At 41.4% G+C, this 16,224-nt stretch overlaps 1 protein-coding gene across 9 annotated transcripts in view; it reads right to left on the bottom strand.

The window, feature by feature from the left end:
* Positions 1–16,224, bottom strand: part of GBF1 (golgi brefeldin A resistant guanine nucleotide exchange factor 1) — a 262,887-nt gene that overhangs the window by 68,161 nt on the left and 178,502 nt on the right. For all 9 annotated transcript variants that reach the window (XM_088475614.1, XM_088475616.1, XM_088475615.1 and 6 more), the window contains 12 exons: positions 14,295–14,489; positions 13,988–14,177; positions 13,686–13,823; positions 12,832–12,920; positions 12,527–12,729; positions 10,639–10,762; positions 9,399–9,524; positions 8,554–8,636; positions 3,543–3,779; positions 1,878–1,971; positions 1,350–1,526; positions 203–267 (listed from right to left, as the gene is read on the bottom strand). In XM_088475614.1, coding sequence (XP_088331740.1) covers positions 203–267; positions 1,350–1,526; positions 1,878–1,971; positions 3,543–3,779; positions 8,554–8,636; positions 9,399–9,524; positions 10,639–10,762; positions 12,527–12,729; positions 12,832–12,920; positions 13,686–13,823; positions 13,988–14,177; positions 14,295–14,489 — 1,721 coding nt within the window. The remainder of the gene's footprint in view (positions 1–202; positions 268–1,349; positions 1,527–1,877; positions 1,972–3,542; positions 3,780–8,553; positions 8,637–9,398; positions 9,525–10,638; positions 10,763–12,526; positions 12,730–12,831; positions 12,921–13,685; positions 13,824–13,987; positions 14,178–14,294; positions 14,490–16,224) is intronic.

Genomic DNA, 16,224 nt, shown 5'->3' with positions numbered 1-16,224 from the left:
AATAACTTTTACCATTATACAATTATATGTAATTGCAAGTGTTGTTGGATGGCAGCAGCATTCCCACACTGTACGGTCATATAGGGAGCGCTAATATTCATAATATTCATCAGTATTTTTTCTTTTTAACTATGTTAAAAAATAGCTTGAAAGTGAACAAATAATTCAAATCAGTCCCCTCTGACTACAATATTCTACTTACCGGTTTGCAGGAATTTCCTCCCGCTGAAGAGAAATCTTTCCATTGGGGTCGACATAGTCTTCAACCTGAAACATGGAATAGTTATTAATTACGTTTTGTTCAATATTCTTATTAAGACTTCACATTCACATCATATTTTCAGGGATAAGAAGAAAAAAAACTTTTACATTTCGAACAAGATCAATTACCAGATTTTAACAGTAGTACTGACAATTTAAGAATCCCAATCTCATGTTCAGTTGAAATCTTCTATGACCCATAAAATGACCTAACTGGCTGTCAAAACAGACATTATTACTGGGTGCTTAAAACATTCAACAAGTTGTACAATACTCAATTTAGGGCTTTCAATAAATATGTGCCCCTCTGTTAATCTACCATTGCAGCAAATGTTCCTATTAAAGATAATGAACATATATGCCTTTGTACATTTTACTTTTATACAGAGCCCTTTCCAGAGTAAAAATTCTGCTACCTGTATTCGTTTGTAATTAATAATGCACCGGTTAGGTTTGGCTGAAACAACCCACTGAGAAATATTTGATCCCCTATTCTGCCACAGGTTTGCGCACAATTGTAAATCGGCGTGTGCCCTTTCAGTTTAGTTATTTTAAAGTTGCCTATGTTTCACCCGGAAAATCACATATCACTTTTCACTCTAATAAAGGCACCTGGAGTATGTTTTGGGCCATAATAAAACGTAATAGTAAGCTTTCAATTTAAATTTTATTTAACCATGTGTTTACATTATCTCACAGTCTCTGATATCCATTACAAAAGATTTTTTATATATATTAACACAATGCATAACCAGCAGAGATGCTAGGTGTTTTACTAAACCCAAAAGTCCCTTTAGTGCTGGAGACAGCAGTGGTCAGATCGCCATTGCTTTTTGCAAGTCATCAGAGTGAGTGCCATGTGATGTAAGGTATATGGTCACTGCATGCAAAGTGTGGGAAAGGCATTGCTGAATATACTACATCTATGGAACTGAAAGGGTTAATGTTTTGCTTTTTTTTTGCCCATAACTGGATGTGTACTTTCTGCTCCCATTGTCCTTCAGGTTGCTCCATAACTTTTTTATACTAGTAACATGTTACTTTCTCCTATACCTCAGAACTGTACAGTAGCTTTACATATTTCTCACCTCAACCATTGCCTTGGGCAGCAGTTCGGCTCTGAACAGTTGCAGCATTGAGTCCATTATGTTTTTCCAACCCTCGCGCAGAATATCTCCATGCCGGTGGGCTAAGTTGAACACAGTCTTCGCAGCAATCTGAGCCTTGAGGTTGCTTCCAAAAACAGTGGGCAGGTTCTCTACTGCCTGCAGCAAGAGAGCTAAGGAATCACTTTTGTTCTCAAAGTACTGACTAGATTGTATTTGGACTACAGTAAAAATCGTTGCAAAGAACCAGAACATGTTCTCATGTAGCAGAAAGCAGTACAGTATATAAAACTGTCACATATGGACTGATAACCCAACGCAAACTACAGCTAAAAACTATTAATTCTAGCAAAATCAAAAAACAATGTAGGTCTACACAAACATAACTAAAAGGTTTAACAGCTAAGCGTCAATATATATGTGCCTGCACTTACTGTACCCCCTTAATAATTTGTTATAAAGGACTAGGGATTATGTGGTTCTTCATATAATCACAAGATGGAAACTTACTTCACTAATAAGAGTTGTAAACTTGCAGAGAGAAATGATGAGATTGTCAAAGACATCACTTAGTCCATAGTGGGCAGATATCATTGCACATTTCCTAAAATAAAGAAATACTGACGTCAGCAATTAACACTTCGTGACAAACACACACACAGGGGTAACAACAAGCAATGGTGTTTTGCATCAGCTTTGCCAGTTTAGCAAAGTCACACAAGAATATTTATTAACATTTACTTATATAGCGCCAGCATATTCTGTAGTGCTTTACAATTGGGAACAAAGTAGTAATAAAACAATAGCGGGTAATAACATACAGACCAACGGTGAGAGGGCCATAAGCCTACAATCTATAGGATATACTAAATCTAAGTGGGCAGCACGGTTGGCATAGTGGATAACATCACAGCCCTGAGGTCATTAATTAAATTCCTGATCAACGCACTATGTTGTAAGCTCTCCCCGTGTTTGCATGGGTTCTAGGTGCTCCAGTTTCCTCCCACACTCCATACAAAAAACTATTAGTATAATTGGCTTCTGAATAAAAATGAGCCCTAGGGATATATTTACTGAAGTGAGTTTTTAGAAATGGAGATGTTGTCCATAGCAACCAGATTCTACTTCACATTTAACTAGCACCTTCTAGAAGATAATAGCAGCAACCAGATTCTAGCTATGTGCAACATCTCCACTTCTAAAAACTCTGACTTTTGTAAATATACCCCCTAGTGTGTATATGGGTCCATGTGGTAGGGAATATAGATTGTGAGCTCCAATGTGCCTGATGTGAATAGCTGAAATAAAGTGCTGTGTAGTATGTGTATGCCATATAAATATCTCAACACACCACTTTGGTAAATATACCCAAGTCTGTACACAAGTCAGTTGTGCTTTGGGACATTGTAAAAACACCATTGTGCAGTACCTTGCAGAAATCTTGTATTTAGTGAACTGCTAAAAGGAATTAAACTATTAGGAAATTAAACAACTGACAGAATAGTATTTGTCTATGAAGCTCAAAAGGAGAGACTATTAATAAGAATCTGATTAAAATTCACAGGCTTTAGAATTCTAATTAGAAATCAGACCACCTCATATTGTCCAGCCAGTAGTATAAAGCCGGTTATGTTGTAAGAGTAGTTTTTTTTTTTTTTAAACCAATCTCTCAATTATATCTCATGCCCTGTTCAAATATTAAATAATGCCCAGACTGTAAAATAGAAAAAGAAAAGTTTTATGTGAATTTCTAATTCTTTTTTTAATCTGTGTGACTATTGTTAAATAAGGTAGTACGAGACACCAGATGGACAAACATTTTCTCTGGTGCAGATGAGCTGCTTCTCCCATTGGATTCCTAGCAAAGCGCAACAAGAGAAGGCTGCAGATGAAATAGGGCAGGCCGGAGATCTATAGCTGTCTAATCTGTGGCACGTGTCACTGGCAGGAAAAACTAAGAGCGCTGCATAGGTTTTACAGCAAAGAGATGACTTCGTCTCCCCAATTACACCTGTGGTTTTCTCTTAGAGCGCACCTGGACAAGCACAGAGAAATAACTTAACAGTGGTTATACAAATTCTAAATACAGAATTAAAAAAATAAATCCAATCTGATACATCCCTTATGCAAAAATAAACCTTTGAGGTAGTCACAAGAGCAAATGTAAATAATTACCTGAAACCAGATATGGCTTTCTGAATAATGGTCTCTTCCAAGCTCTTGTCAAATACATATGACAAGGCGGCAATGGTTGGTCCCCAAGTCATTGTGAAGAGGTCATGATCATAGCTTCCTGGGGTCACGTGCAGGAAGTTGCCCTCTGGGGTAGCACCTCGGTGTAGCAGTACACTCCACATGTAATTTTCCTTTACAAGACCGGTCTGCTCCTCTGGCATTACTATTTCATCATTCCTGATAACAGCAAGATACAATCAGCCTATAACTGCACATAGGAGATCTATTATGTAGAATAATAGACACATTCTGATGTTTTTTTTCTCCAGATAATGTGGGAACAAATCCTAAAATAGCAGGGGATGGGTTTTAAAATCACTAATTCTACCCTTACCCAAAACTGCCTCTGACATTGCCTTTCATTGAGATTGTTTAGCAGGGCTCCACATATAAGCCTTTCACATCGCCAAAATAACCCCCGGGTTATTCCCAGTTTATTGCCGGTTCGACCCGGGTCGACGCGATTTTAAAAAGCACCAAAATGAATAACCCTGGTCGACCGACCCGGTTTTTAACCCAGGTTAAAAGGAGGGTTAAACACGGGTCGGACCCGGGTTATTTGGCTCTTAAATGGTACAGACCCAGGATATTCGACCAGAGTCTGAGAAAATAGTGCTGATTGGCTTTTTCCAGTCAGCTGACCAGCCTGCACACAGAGCACATGTCTCTGTATTTACATTACTGTCCTGCACTGCACACTTTGGGGAAAAGGCAGCTATTAATAAGCTATATACAGACAGCACAGTGTACTATACTGCACTTTACTTTCACTTTGGAGGAATCATGGCAAACTGGAGTGATGAAGAAGTAATGGAGTTGCTGCAGATCAGGGGTGAGGAAGAAATATGTAAACAGATAAGTTATTGCATCCTTGACAGTGCCAGTTATCACATCATCAGTAAAATGTTGGCTGCATCTGGATTCATCAGGAGTCAACAGCAGGTCGTCAATAAGCTGAATGCACTGAAGAAGCAATTTCATAAGGTGAACGACCACAATAGAAAATCACAGTGGTGCTGCCCGCATGGACTGGAAGTTCTTTGAGCTGTGTGCCAATGCATTTGGCCATACTGCGCTAAGCAGACCTATGACACAGTCATCTGCACTGCAAGCATTCCCCAGCCCCTCCTTTTCTTTACTGAAAACGTCATCATAATTGTGAACCAATAAAATCCTTTAAAAATTACATCACACTGTTTTAACATGGGCAACCCGGGTTGAGTTAAAAGGCACCAAATCCGCAATAACCCGGGAATAACCCGTGTTATTAAGGGGATGTGAAAGGCCCGGACATGGGTCTGACCCGGGTTCAAAACCCGGGTCCGACCCGTGTTTACGATGTGATAGGGGTAATAGTGACTGTAGATAGAGGCACTTGGTGATCATAGCTACAGTCTATTCCAATTACTTTTCTCTCTTTTGCTCTCAAAAGTTTGAGGTTTTCTGATAAGAGATTCCATATATGTCTGACATTAAACATATCATCTAATAGCTGCTATTGCAAATAAACCATCACCGCAGGTTATCCTGATCTCCACGAGAGAAGTGAACTATTTTCATGACACTTTAAACCTTCAATGCCAAATGGGTATGTAGAAGGCAATTTATGACGAAGCAGACAACAGAAAGCTAAAGGTGCCAATGTACGCTGATATCACCACGATACAGCAGAGTGTGAGCTGTAACGACAGCAAACCCTGATTCTGATCCTTTCAAATCAAGACGACCACTGTCAGAGGCTAAACAAGTGATCTGTTGCTTGGCACAAATGGGCGATGGCTTGATCCTTTCCAATTTAGCCACTACAAGTGTTAGGAGAAAATGATTGTGTGCAGCAGCAGCAAGAATGAGCAGTATGTTGCCAGCTTAAGATAAAATACATGAAGAGTAATGTATCAGATCTGCATTTTAAACAATGAACCCCAAAACGTGATGAAATTATTTGAGACAAACAATTGGTGTGTAGGTGCTTTCATTGTCCTGTACAGAAGTACTCATGCAGAGGGGTAAAATCTGCACTGGCATTCAAAGTCTTAATGTAACCTTCTCCTAGCTGGCCTCCCAGTCTCTCACCTCTCTCCACTACAATCGGTTCTCAATGCTGCTGCTCGGGTCATCTTCCTCTCCAGACGTTCTACATCTGCTTCCCCTCTCCTTCAAGCCCTACACTGGATCCCCTTCCCCTTCAGATGCCAATTCAAGGTTCTTACATTCGCCTACAAAGCCCTCACCAAATCCTCTCCCGCATACATTTCTGAGCTTCTCTCCTTCCACACTCCTGCCCGTCCACTTCGCTCAACTAATGCATGCCGACACTCTAGCCAACTGATTACTTCCTCCCACTCCCGCATCCGAGATTTTGCCCGTGCTGCTCCCTACCTTTGGAATGCTCTCCCTCTCCGACTCTTCACCTCTCTACAAATCTTCAAACGGGCTCTCAAGACCCACTACTTCATCAAGGCCTTTCAGCACTCATCCTAACCCACCTCATGCTCTTTCCTTCCTATCTTCCCCTTCTGTGTCACGCCTGTCTGTCTGCCCCTCCCCTTAGAATGTAAGCTCTCACGAGCAGGGATCTCTTCCCTCATGTGCTTCTCTTTACATTTTCTTCTACTCTCTACTCCCCATTAGGGCACCTAACACGTGACTGCCAACTCCCGGCAGCTTATTGTGAGTGCTTTAATCACTATTTCAGCAATGTATATAAGTTGTGTCCTTGTCCTGCACTGTAATGTACTGTAAGTTACTTGTTTCTTGTTCACCTATTAGTTCTATGTACGATGTAAGGCGCTGCGGAACATTTGTGGCGCCATATAAAGGATAATAATAATAATAATGCAAACACAATGTGGTAGGATCTTGCTCTGACTACATTTACATATAGAAGGAAGTTGGGGCTGTGGTTTCTTGAACACAAAATACTACAGCGTTTTCGTTTTATATCAAATCATGGAGGGTGTACCAAACCCGGGTCCTAAGAGAACTGCCTCACTGGGCTTACCCTTCACAGCTGGACAAGTTACTTTTGTGGTCCCTCTTCCAGTTCATGATATCGCTACATCCAATACAAGTAACAAGAGTCGCCAAAATGGCTTCTGGTGGCTTCGTGGCTTCCTGGGATAGGTCTCGGGGGCTGCTTTCTGCTTGTCACCTATGGCGGTGTGAGCAGAGATCGGACTACTGTAATTGCGTTTATAAGAACTGCAGCTATCGTTTAATTTAATTCGCCCCAAAAGGTCCTATAAATTTGCCTTAAGCGTTCAAATGTTGTATATAGTTAGGGGCAAATCTAGCTAAATAGTGCACATATCCATTTGGGCAAACCACGTTAGGGGGGCTAAAGCAGTTTTCTTTTTTTGAAAGCAGGAAATAGTGGCCAGTTTTTTCATGTGGGATTCAAACAGGGACTTTAGTTTAAGGCTGCAATTCAAGGTTGAGCCAAGATGCGTTCCCATCCCATCCCATAAAGAATGATGGCAAAAGGACTACTTTTTGATGCAAACATATAAATCATAGTGTGTATTAACAACATTCCTCTCTAGGGACTTTAAAACAAAAGGGGGTACACACATCTTTCTCTTGGAATGACAATATCCATGTCTCGCTACGGAAAACAGTAGTTTTGGCTGCTCACAAACAATTTCTTTTTCACACCAAGCTCAGTAAGCCTGTGCTACGGGCCAGCCGTACTAAAGTGCAGAAGTGTGTGCATCACCCAAGACATTCCAAGACTGACCTCCTTAAGGCTTCTAGCATGAAAAAGAGAAATGAAAGCAGAGGAGTGCCAGAGATCACATCCTGTCTCCTGAGCACAGTAATCCCCTTGAGCTTTGAAGTCTCTGGTGTTGGATTTACTGAGCAGACTGGATTTCGGAGCAATTCTTAAGCTCTAACTGCCTATAAACAGCTGAGAGTATTAAGGGGAGCCCGGCTTCTTAACAGCTAGACAAGGTATAGTGACGACAGAACAGAAACTTGATCAACTGCTTATGTGGACTAGAGTCCAAATGTAAAGGGAAATAAACACAATATCAGATATTAAACTATGCTGGTAATATCCAGAACCTCCACTCCTCTGCCTCATGCAGTACAATTCCTCTACTAAGGGCAACAACGTGACATGAAAGAGAACCAGCTATTCATATCGTGCCAGAGAGATGCTTTTCTGCTGAGTCTTATTTTACAAATCTTTGTGCGTTTTGAATTTCACTGCATTTCTTGTTCTTTATGCCCTGATAGACTACTCTGATGAACTTTGTTTTTAGACCTTTATCATATAAAAGGCTGGCTTAAGACCTGGACAGAATACACCTGTGTAAATAGAATACAGCACTTTGTTGGGTTGCAGACATGCTCTCACAACATACTGTAGGAACAGCCATGGGCTTTGTTTAACTAAGATATAAATGAGATGACTAGGGGTCCGATTCAGCAGCAACTGCGATTACGCACGCAATCGGGCGATTGTGGCGTTCTGTGCATGCATCGCAGTGCGCGAACACTCCACTGCGATCAGGATAACAGTGACTGCTCAGGCCCTTCGCAGAGTGATTGACAGGAGGTACCTTTAGGGGTGGTGATGGGGGGATGGTCGTTAAAACGCAGGCATGGCAGTGCATTTGAACGCCACTGCAGGGGCGTACATAAATTAGCCACTGCGATGCCAAACGCAGCTTGGGCTTTCACTGCGTGCGATGAGGTTAGCAATTCCTGAGTAAGGTCAGACCTTGTGCAAGTGTGCATGAGGCTGCGATTGTACTCAATGTGGTTTCACAGTCTTGCAAAGTATTACAGATGTGCGTAAGGTAAAGGGTACATGTTTATGTTAGGCTACGTATGGCATTGTGATCGCAATCATTACCATATCATTGCAGTGAGATTGCGTGTGTAATAGCTATTGCAATTGCAGTTGCGATCCGTACCGAATCCGGCCCCAGGTCTGTGAACTTACTTGACGGCATGGTAAATATCTTCTAGCATATCTTGATCAAAATCTTTCCTGCCATTGACGCCTTTCAGATTTTTCCTGAATTCCTGGATGGGAATGGAAAAAGTAGAAAGCTCAGTACTGATCGGTATCCTAACAAACATTTCTTGAAGTAAAGAATACATTCAGTTTGGTAAAAACAGATACAAGTCCAGTACTAATCCCAATTACACTCAACATATAATTATTAAGGATGCACAATCTAATATTCTGTAAGAAGTTCAGATGAATATAATTGGCTCCTGGTAAGATTCAGGTTCAGCCAAATCCCTAGAATTTAGTCAACCGAATGACAATACTGATCGCGATGTATTGCACAAATCCAGAGATATTGCTTCCAGAAGCTGTAACTACAAATAAGATTATCGTTCCTCCTGATTAGTTTCAATCATCAAATTAAGATTTGGTGGAAACTTTGATAAAATAATGTATTATTTTGGTACATCTTTAAACACTACTGAGCACATGGCAAATTCATGGTCTGCATAAGAGAGAAATCATATTTAAAGACCTCTAATCCTGCAGACAAGTACATAAAATCTAGAATATTCATGAATAGAAACAATTTAATAGCTAAACCTTTTATTGGTATTAGCACACGTATAAGATAGAAATTGGATACATAACAATCCACAAGAAAAGATTATTTGGACACCCTTATTTACGGCAGTAGCATCAGACAATGAAGCATAAGCATGAGCCTGCTGTATGAGAATAAGCTGTAAGGCTTGGTGTGTGTGTGTATAGCCCTGCACTATAGTGATTTGAAACAAAAAAATGGAATTACAGACCACTTGCTCTCATCTCACCTCCAGAGTCATTGGCACACTCTGCTTGCGGACATTATGATTGTGCTGGTCGGTATTCAGCATGATGACTGCATAAGCCAAAGCAAAGCAGGCATCACTATTTGCAAAGGGAGTCCCATTGGATTGCTGATAAGAAAGCAAACAGCATCATTGATATTCTATTTATAAAGAAAAAAGTAGTAAAATGATTATGTTACAGCTCATCAATTGCATTTTACAAAGCTACAGTGCATCCGGAAAGTATTCACAGCGCTTTACTTTTTCCACATTTTGTTGTGTTACAGCCTTATTCCAAATTGGAATAAATTCATTTTTGTCCTCAAAATTCTACACACAAATACCCCATATTGACAACGTGTAAAAAGTTTTTTGAGATTTTTGCAAATTTTATTCAAATAAAAAAAAACTAAGAAATCACATGTACATAAGGTGATCCGTATGAAATACCGCCGGCCCTGTGGCCGGCAGTTCGCATCCCAGCAGCGGCAGGCTGACAGAAGCAGAGTTCCCGGCAGCGGAAGCGCTGGAAATCCAGATCGTCCATCAGTAAATACTAACCTAACCCCCTAACCCTAACCCTCCTTAGGGGTACCCCCCCAGGTGCCTAACCCTAATCCCTCCCCCCCTTCCCCGCTGCCTAAACCTAAGTCCCCCCGGGGGGGTGCCTAACCCTAAGTCCCCTCCCGGGTGCCGTAAACCTAACCCCTCCCGGTGTCGGAAAAATGACAGGTGTCTAGTTATAGACGCCTGTCATTTAACCCTCGCCGGGATAAAGCAGTCGGGAAGCCGGCTGTCAGGATTAAGACAGCCGGTTTCCTGATTGCATCTCGTGCATAAGTATTCACAGCCTTTGCTCAATACTTTGTTAATGCACTTTTGGCTTTATATCTGTATAAATGGAATCACACTGGCAGGATTCAAGACACATTGTACAAACCAAGCTACAACCAACTGCCCACCCACAAGTAATGTATATATGCTTTAGTAACCTTAAAAAGGCACTAGTCATATTTGCCCACAAACCATTAAGCCCGAATCTAAACCATTAAGATGAACATGCTCTTCCTCCCAAATCGCACCTTGAACAGGGTAAAGTAGGCTTACCATTAACTGCCATATAGTTTTCTTATAACTACACCTCACTTTTTTATTGCCTCTGTTCAACAAAATATTTTACTCATCTAAAAGTAGGACTCATGGTTCACACTAACATAATAAGCATTAATACATTATTACTTACTCTCCAGTGATCTGTGAAAGCCTCCAGTAACCGCTGAATCAGAGGTGCTTCCCCTGGTAAACGGAAAGCTTCAAGGTAAAGCCGCAAAGCTTCATCAACTCTCAAGCCTTGAAACTGAAATGTTCTGAATGATATAGAGTAAATGAAAGAGTTATTATAATATGCACAGCAGCTGACAGCAGGCAGAAAAGAGAATCATCATATTCACTAAATACACAATTAACTAGAAAGGATGGTAAAAGTCACCGGATGCAGGAGAGGAGAGGTAAATATAAAGCTGCATGTGCTCTTCTGAGAAAGTTTTCACTAATCACGTTTAATGGACACAAATGTCGGAATGGAGCAGAGTTGTAGGGAAGAGTCCTCTGCATGCTAGTGGTTTGAAGAAAAAAAAAAAATAAAGCACGTGCCAAGAAAATGCACCAAATACATATTTCAGGATTTGGTGTAGCACCAAACCCTTTTACACAAGATTCTTCTCTATCCCAAAGCAAAGCTTTTGATTATTATAATAAGGTAGTTGAGGACAAACGGACGTTCCTGCAGAGTGGGGGAAATGCATGGAGGCTACACATTCCTCACTCCCTATGAAATACATGAATCGGCACTGTAGGCCGGAGAACCTATCAGAGGACTGGCAGAAAACCAAAAAAGTGAGATCTGTGCCGACAATGCTGAAGTCTCAATCTTTTTCCCAAACCCTCCTACTAGTATATGACCAAACGAGCTAGCTGAAAGGAGGTAGAAGATTTACAAACCGTATGATTATTCCTTGCCGGAAAAGCCCTAGCTTGGAGCATGGTTCTAATGACACTGACCAAACACTCTTTTGAATTAAGTGGGGAGTTGCTTGACAGATGGGGAATGACAATACGCTATTACAAGGTCTATGCATGTGGCAGCAGAGGACTCAGATCCATTAGCCTCCTACAATGGACGTGAAATATATCGTTACATTGTCAGATAAATGTAAAATATATATATAATCTAATTAATACATTTATAAGTGATGTTGCCCATAAGCAACCAGATTCTACTCAACATTTAACTAGCACCTTCTAGAAGATAATAGCTAGAATCTGATTGGTTGCTATGGGCAACATCACTTGTTGCCCATAGCAACAAGTTTGCCCGTAGCTATGGGCAAAACTCACTTCTAAAAACTCTCACTTTAAATTTACCCCCTTAGGTAAGTCTATGATCACTAGTGGGAATGGCTGCCGTAACTGAGACACCAGAGCCCTATTTCCTGCATACATGATGTGACACGCCCACAAAGCGGTCCAGACATGCCTGAATTTGAAGCCATCACTCCCGGTTGCCTCCCTCAAATGCTCTATACCTGTCAAATCACACTGCACATAAATAATTGCAGCGTGCAACCACGATAATGTACCTCGACACACAAAAAGAAAAATCTCTCCATTTGCAAAATCATTAGCATTGTGTACAACTCTGAATCAGGCCCATACGGTGTGCTGTGGTAGAAGCGAAAATAGATCAGTCACCCTAAAAATCTAATAATCACAAGACATATTACAATTGTGATAAAGAGTCAATAAGCTAAAATTGAAAAACAAATCTCTATGAGCAAAGCAAAGCAAAAGTACTTAAAAAGCAGAGAGATATTTTACTTGTAAATACTCTTGCAGAATCCCATAAAATAGTCCGTCGTTTTGCATATTTGAGCCACTGGGAGCAGTTTTAGTGCATCCTATGGCTCATATTTTCCTCTGACTGAGGGAGAAGCAGCATGAAGTTCCCACACTGTGGAGAGTTGAAGGTATTTTGCCCATAAAGTTTTATTGCTGAAACTAAAAATCTATAACTATGTATCTCCATTCAAACAATCGCACTGGAGCTGTGGAATCCAGCCCTGACGACTCACCCAACAAAACTTTCAAGTAAATCCAGGTTCTTCCGATCGCTCACAAATTCCCCAATCATCTTTTTGTCCAGCCTTGGGTTCTCCCTGAGCCATTGAGCCACCTCATTGTTATCCATTGGTGTTGCCAGGAGATTCTTTTCTTGAAGGAACTGTATGCCTTTCTTTGATTTTTGATTAAACTGTTCGGTTCCAGTCATGAGGAGCTGGGGAGCACCCATACAAATATATTATAATATATATACACACACACGCCTATAAACACATTCATTGCATGAAGGCTATGGAATATATTTTTAAGCTTTCACCTTTTTTTTGTTCTTTATATCATTTAGCTCTTGTACCGTTGGAAGGAATGTGGAGAAGCGAGGCGGTTTCTTCAGGGTCTTCTTGTCATCTGAAAATAATAAAGGGTTGGTCTGTTTCCTTAGTGACTCTACAGACAGGTAACACATAATAGAAATACCATGTAGGATAATAACACACACAAATGCTGACAAAATATGCTAATCTAAGCCTTTACATATACTGTATATTCTGCAATTAAATAACAGCTGCTCATAGATGGTAATCTGAATTTTAGGTCTGACCTCTAGTTTAGTAAAATGGGTTTAACTGAACCATAGAATAAATAAACCTCCACAACAGAACATATTGGGCGGAATTCGATTCCAGCCCCTATCGCGCCCGACGGTGCTATTCAATTCTTGCTCCTGACGGGCGCGGTCAGCTGCCAGCGCTACATTTCAGTTCGCAGCCCCAGGGGGATGAGAGCTGAAATGTGTGAAAAGTGACCTGTTTGAGCGCCCAAACATCTCTTTTCGCGGTCGCGCCCAGCACTTTGGTTGGGTTTAGCTGCTTTATGCGGCTAAACCTGACCTCTATGGGCGCGATCAGAGCGAAAAACTGCATCAATTGAATAGCGGCCCGCGATCTCCTGTCACTTTAGACGGGAGATCCGGACTGCGTAATCAATTGAATTACGCCCATGTGTTAACAGAGTGCAATTTATAGAGAATTAGTAGGGCAGCCTGTAGATGACCCAAACAGCAGAGCACCATTTCTGTTTCCATAGTTACTATTCCAGGTGCCTATTTACTGATTCACCCATTGGATGGTGCGTTTCACATACATACATGTTCTTTATATTAACACCACTAACCTCGGTCATTGTCATCCTCAGCCTCCTGTACTCCAAGACTCATCTTATCTGCCATTAGATGGCCACCAGTTGGAGGACGAGGTCCATGAGGTTCTGTATTGTTATTTGAAGGAGCGACTTCTATGTGGCGCTCATTGCCTGTTGGAAAGAATGGTTCAAATGAAACAGGTGACTTAATAACCATCTGAAAATATCAGCTTTGTGTAAAGCCTACATTTGAGGTTTGGACACCTTATGAAAAACAACTGCACTAGCAGTTGTGTAAAACCGATAACTAAAAGTAAAACATTAGCAGGACTCACTATTCCCAGAATCTCTAGCTACTTCCGTGGTATCCGCACACGTTTTGCCTGCCTCTTTCTTGTCCTGCTGTAATGTGTTACTTAATATCTTCGCCTGACAATGTGCTTCTGTGCTGTCAATGACAGTCAGTAGAGCTTCTAGCGAAAGCAGATGAGTCGTGTACAGTTGTCCAGACACTGGGAAGGCATTCTGGGGGGGAAACATACAGACACCAGCAAACATTACACAAGTGCTAAAATAGTAAATATACAGCATAAATAATAATAACAATATTAAGGAAAAAAGACAGTCAATGCATCTATGAACCTTTGAAAGAAGTTTGGTGAGATCCTCAAAGAGGTTGGAGCAATAATAGTCACAGTCATAATTAATGTAGAGCTCGGATACAAAGCTGGGTATCCTCCACAGCTGTACTATGGCTTCCAGTGCCATTTCTTTCATCTCGTATGGCATCTTGGGATTTTCTATGGTAATAATATCCATCAGCTTCTTTATATACATCTGTATACAGAAAAAAATAGTGTAAACTCTGTTATATTTCAGTGTAATTAAAAGATGAATAGAAGCATTACTTAAAAGTGTAGCTTTTTCCAAATTATCTTACTCCATACAAATGCTCCCGATTAGCATGTCACTAGCAGACATAAAAACCTGCACCAAGCTCTTTACCAAATTTCTGTGGAGAGATGGCAGACCCCGGTTGGCAGTGAACAAGTTACTACTTCCTAGGTCTCATGGAGGGCTGGGGCTCCCCGATATTCTCACATTTACTAGGGCGGTGCATTTTAGGTATATTGGTGATTGGTTGTTGAAAGGGAAACATATACCCATGCGCCTACTGAGGTAGCTATGTTTTCACCTTACTCAGCTGCTGCTTTGTTGCATACACCTAGAAAATCTATCCCAACTCACATATTTCTTAATGTCTTATTTCATGATACATATTTGGCCTGGAGAGCTATTTGTACCAAACTATCAAGACCCTATACCGCCTCGAAGTATATCCCTTTTACTGGTAATCTTATGTTCCCACCAAGACTAGATAATTCTGGCTTTTGCCAGTGGAAACAGAAGGGTATTGCCTTAATTAACGACAGTTTCAACCCAGGTGGAGTTATTCTCCCTTTCTCTACCCTCCATACTGATGCCCATATTCCACACAGACAATTCTATATGTACCTTCAAGCCACTCATTCTGCTCGTCCTCTTAAATTCCCTGTTCATTCCTCCAATTCGCCTGATCCTCTCCTCCAATTCTCCTATCCTTTCTTGTGCTACACCCCTATAAAACTAAGGCCCTGATTCAGACCCGCTCTCTGCCGCAGGTAGCTCGCAGGGTCTGTTGGCGTTTTTTATGGGTTTTTTTACTTCACGCCGCTCGCAAAGCTGCGGGTCTCCACCCACAGCTTGTGCGAGCGGGCTGGAGACTGTCGCAATTATCGCGACCATCGGGCTTGCGACGAGACCCTGGGGTAGGGTCTCTGCTGCCGCAAGCCCGAGTGGACTCCCTGCTCTAATAGAGCAGGAAGTCCACTACGGACATCACTAGTGATGTCAGTAGGTCCTCCCGCAAACGCCAGGCATTCCTAAGGGAATACCTGCGCTTGTGCAGCCACCCCCCTACCCGCCTACAAAACGGGTCGAGCTGTCACTCACCAATGACAGCCGCCCCGTTTTGTAGTGAGCCTCGCAGCAACTGAAGTTCAGTGCGCAGCAGGGAACCATCGAGCCGCTTGCGAGCGGCTCTGAATTAGGCCCCAAGTATCTTACTACAGATCTGGTGGAGAGTTCGCATGACAAGGTATGGAAACATACATTTTTATCATGGTGCAGAGACCTGACTACTGTCACTTCCATGGTCTGCTTGTTGCATACTTATGATGCTACTCTTAAATGTTTGTGCTGTTCCTGGCTACAAGAGCTTCACATCAAAATGATTAATAGAGCATATATCTTGCAGGCTCGCAGGAGTTTTATGGTGCAAGGGGAGACGGGAGATTGCTTAAAATGCAGGCGCCCGAATGCTACGTTTTTTCATAATTTCTGGACATGCCCTAAGATCGCAAAGCTTGGGGGTAAGGTAATTATCTTTATTAACTCTATTTATCACCTAAAACTTTATAGTGATCTGCTGGCCTTATTATGTGCTAATTTCACAAAACTGGGATTTGGGCCCTGATGAATCTCGCATAGTCCCATTACTGACTGTCCTTGTCACCATAGCTAAAAAAGTCAT

This window comes from Taudactylus pleione, unplaced genomic scaffold (assembly GCF_031769625.1).
Source record: "Taudactylus pleione unplaced genomic scaffold, aTauple2 ptg000016l, whole genome shotgun sequence".
NCBI lineage: Eukaryota > Metazoa > Chordata > Amphibia > Anura > Myobatrachidae > Taudactylus > Taudactylus pleione.
This window is presented reverse-complemented; position numbering and strand designations above follow the sequence as displayed.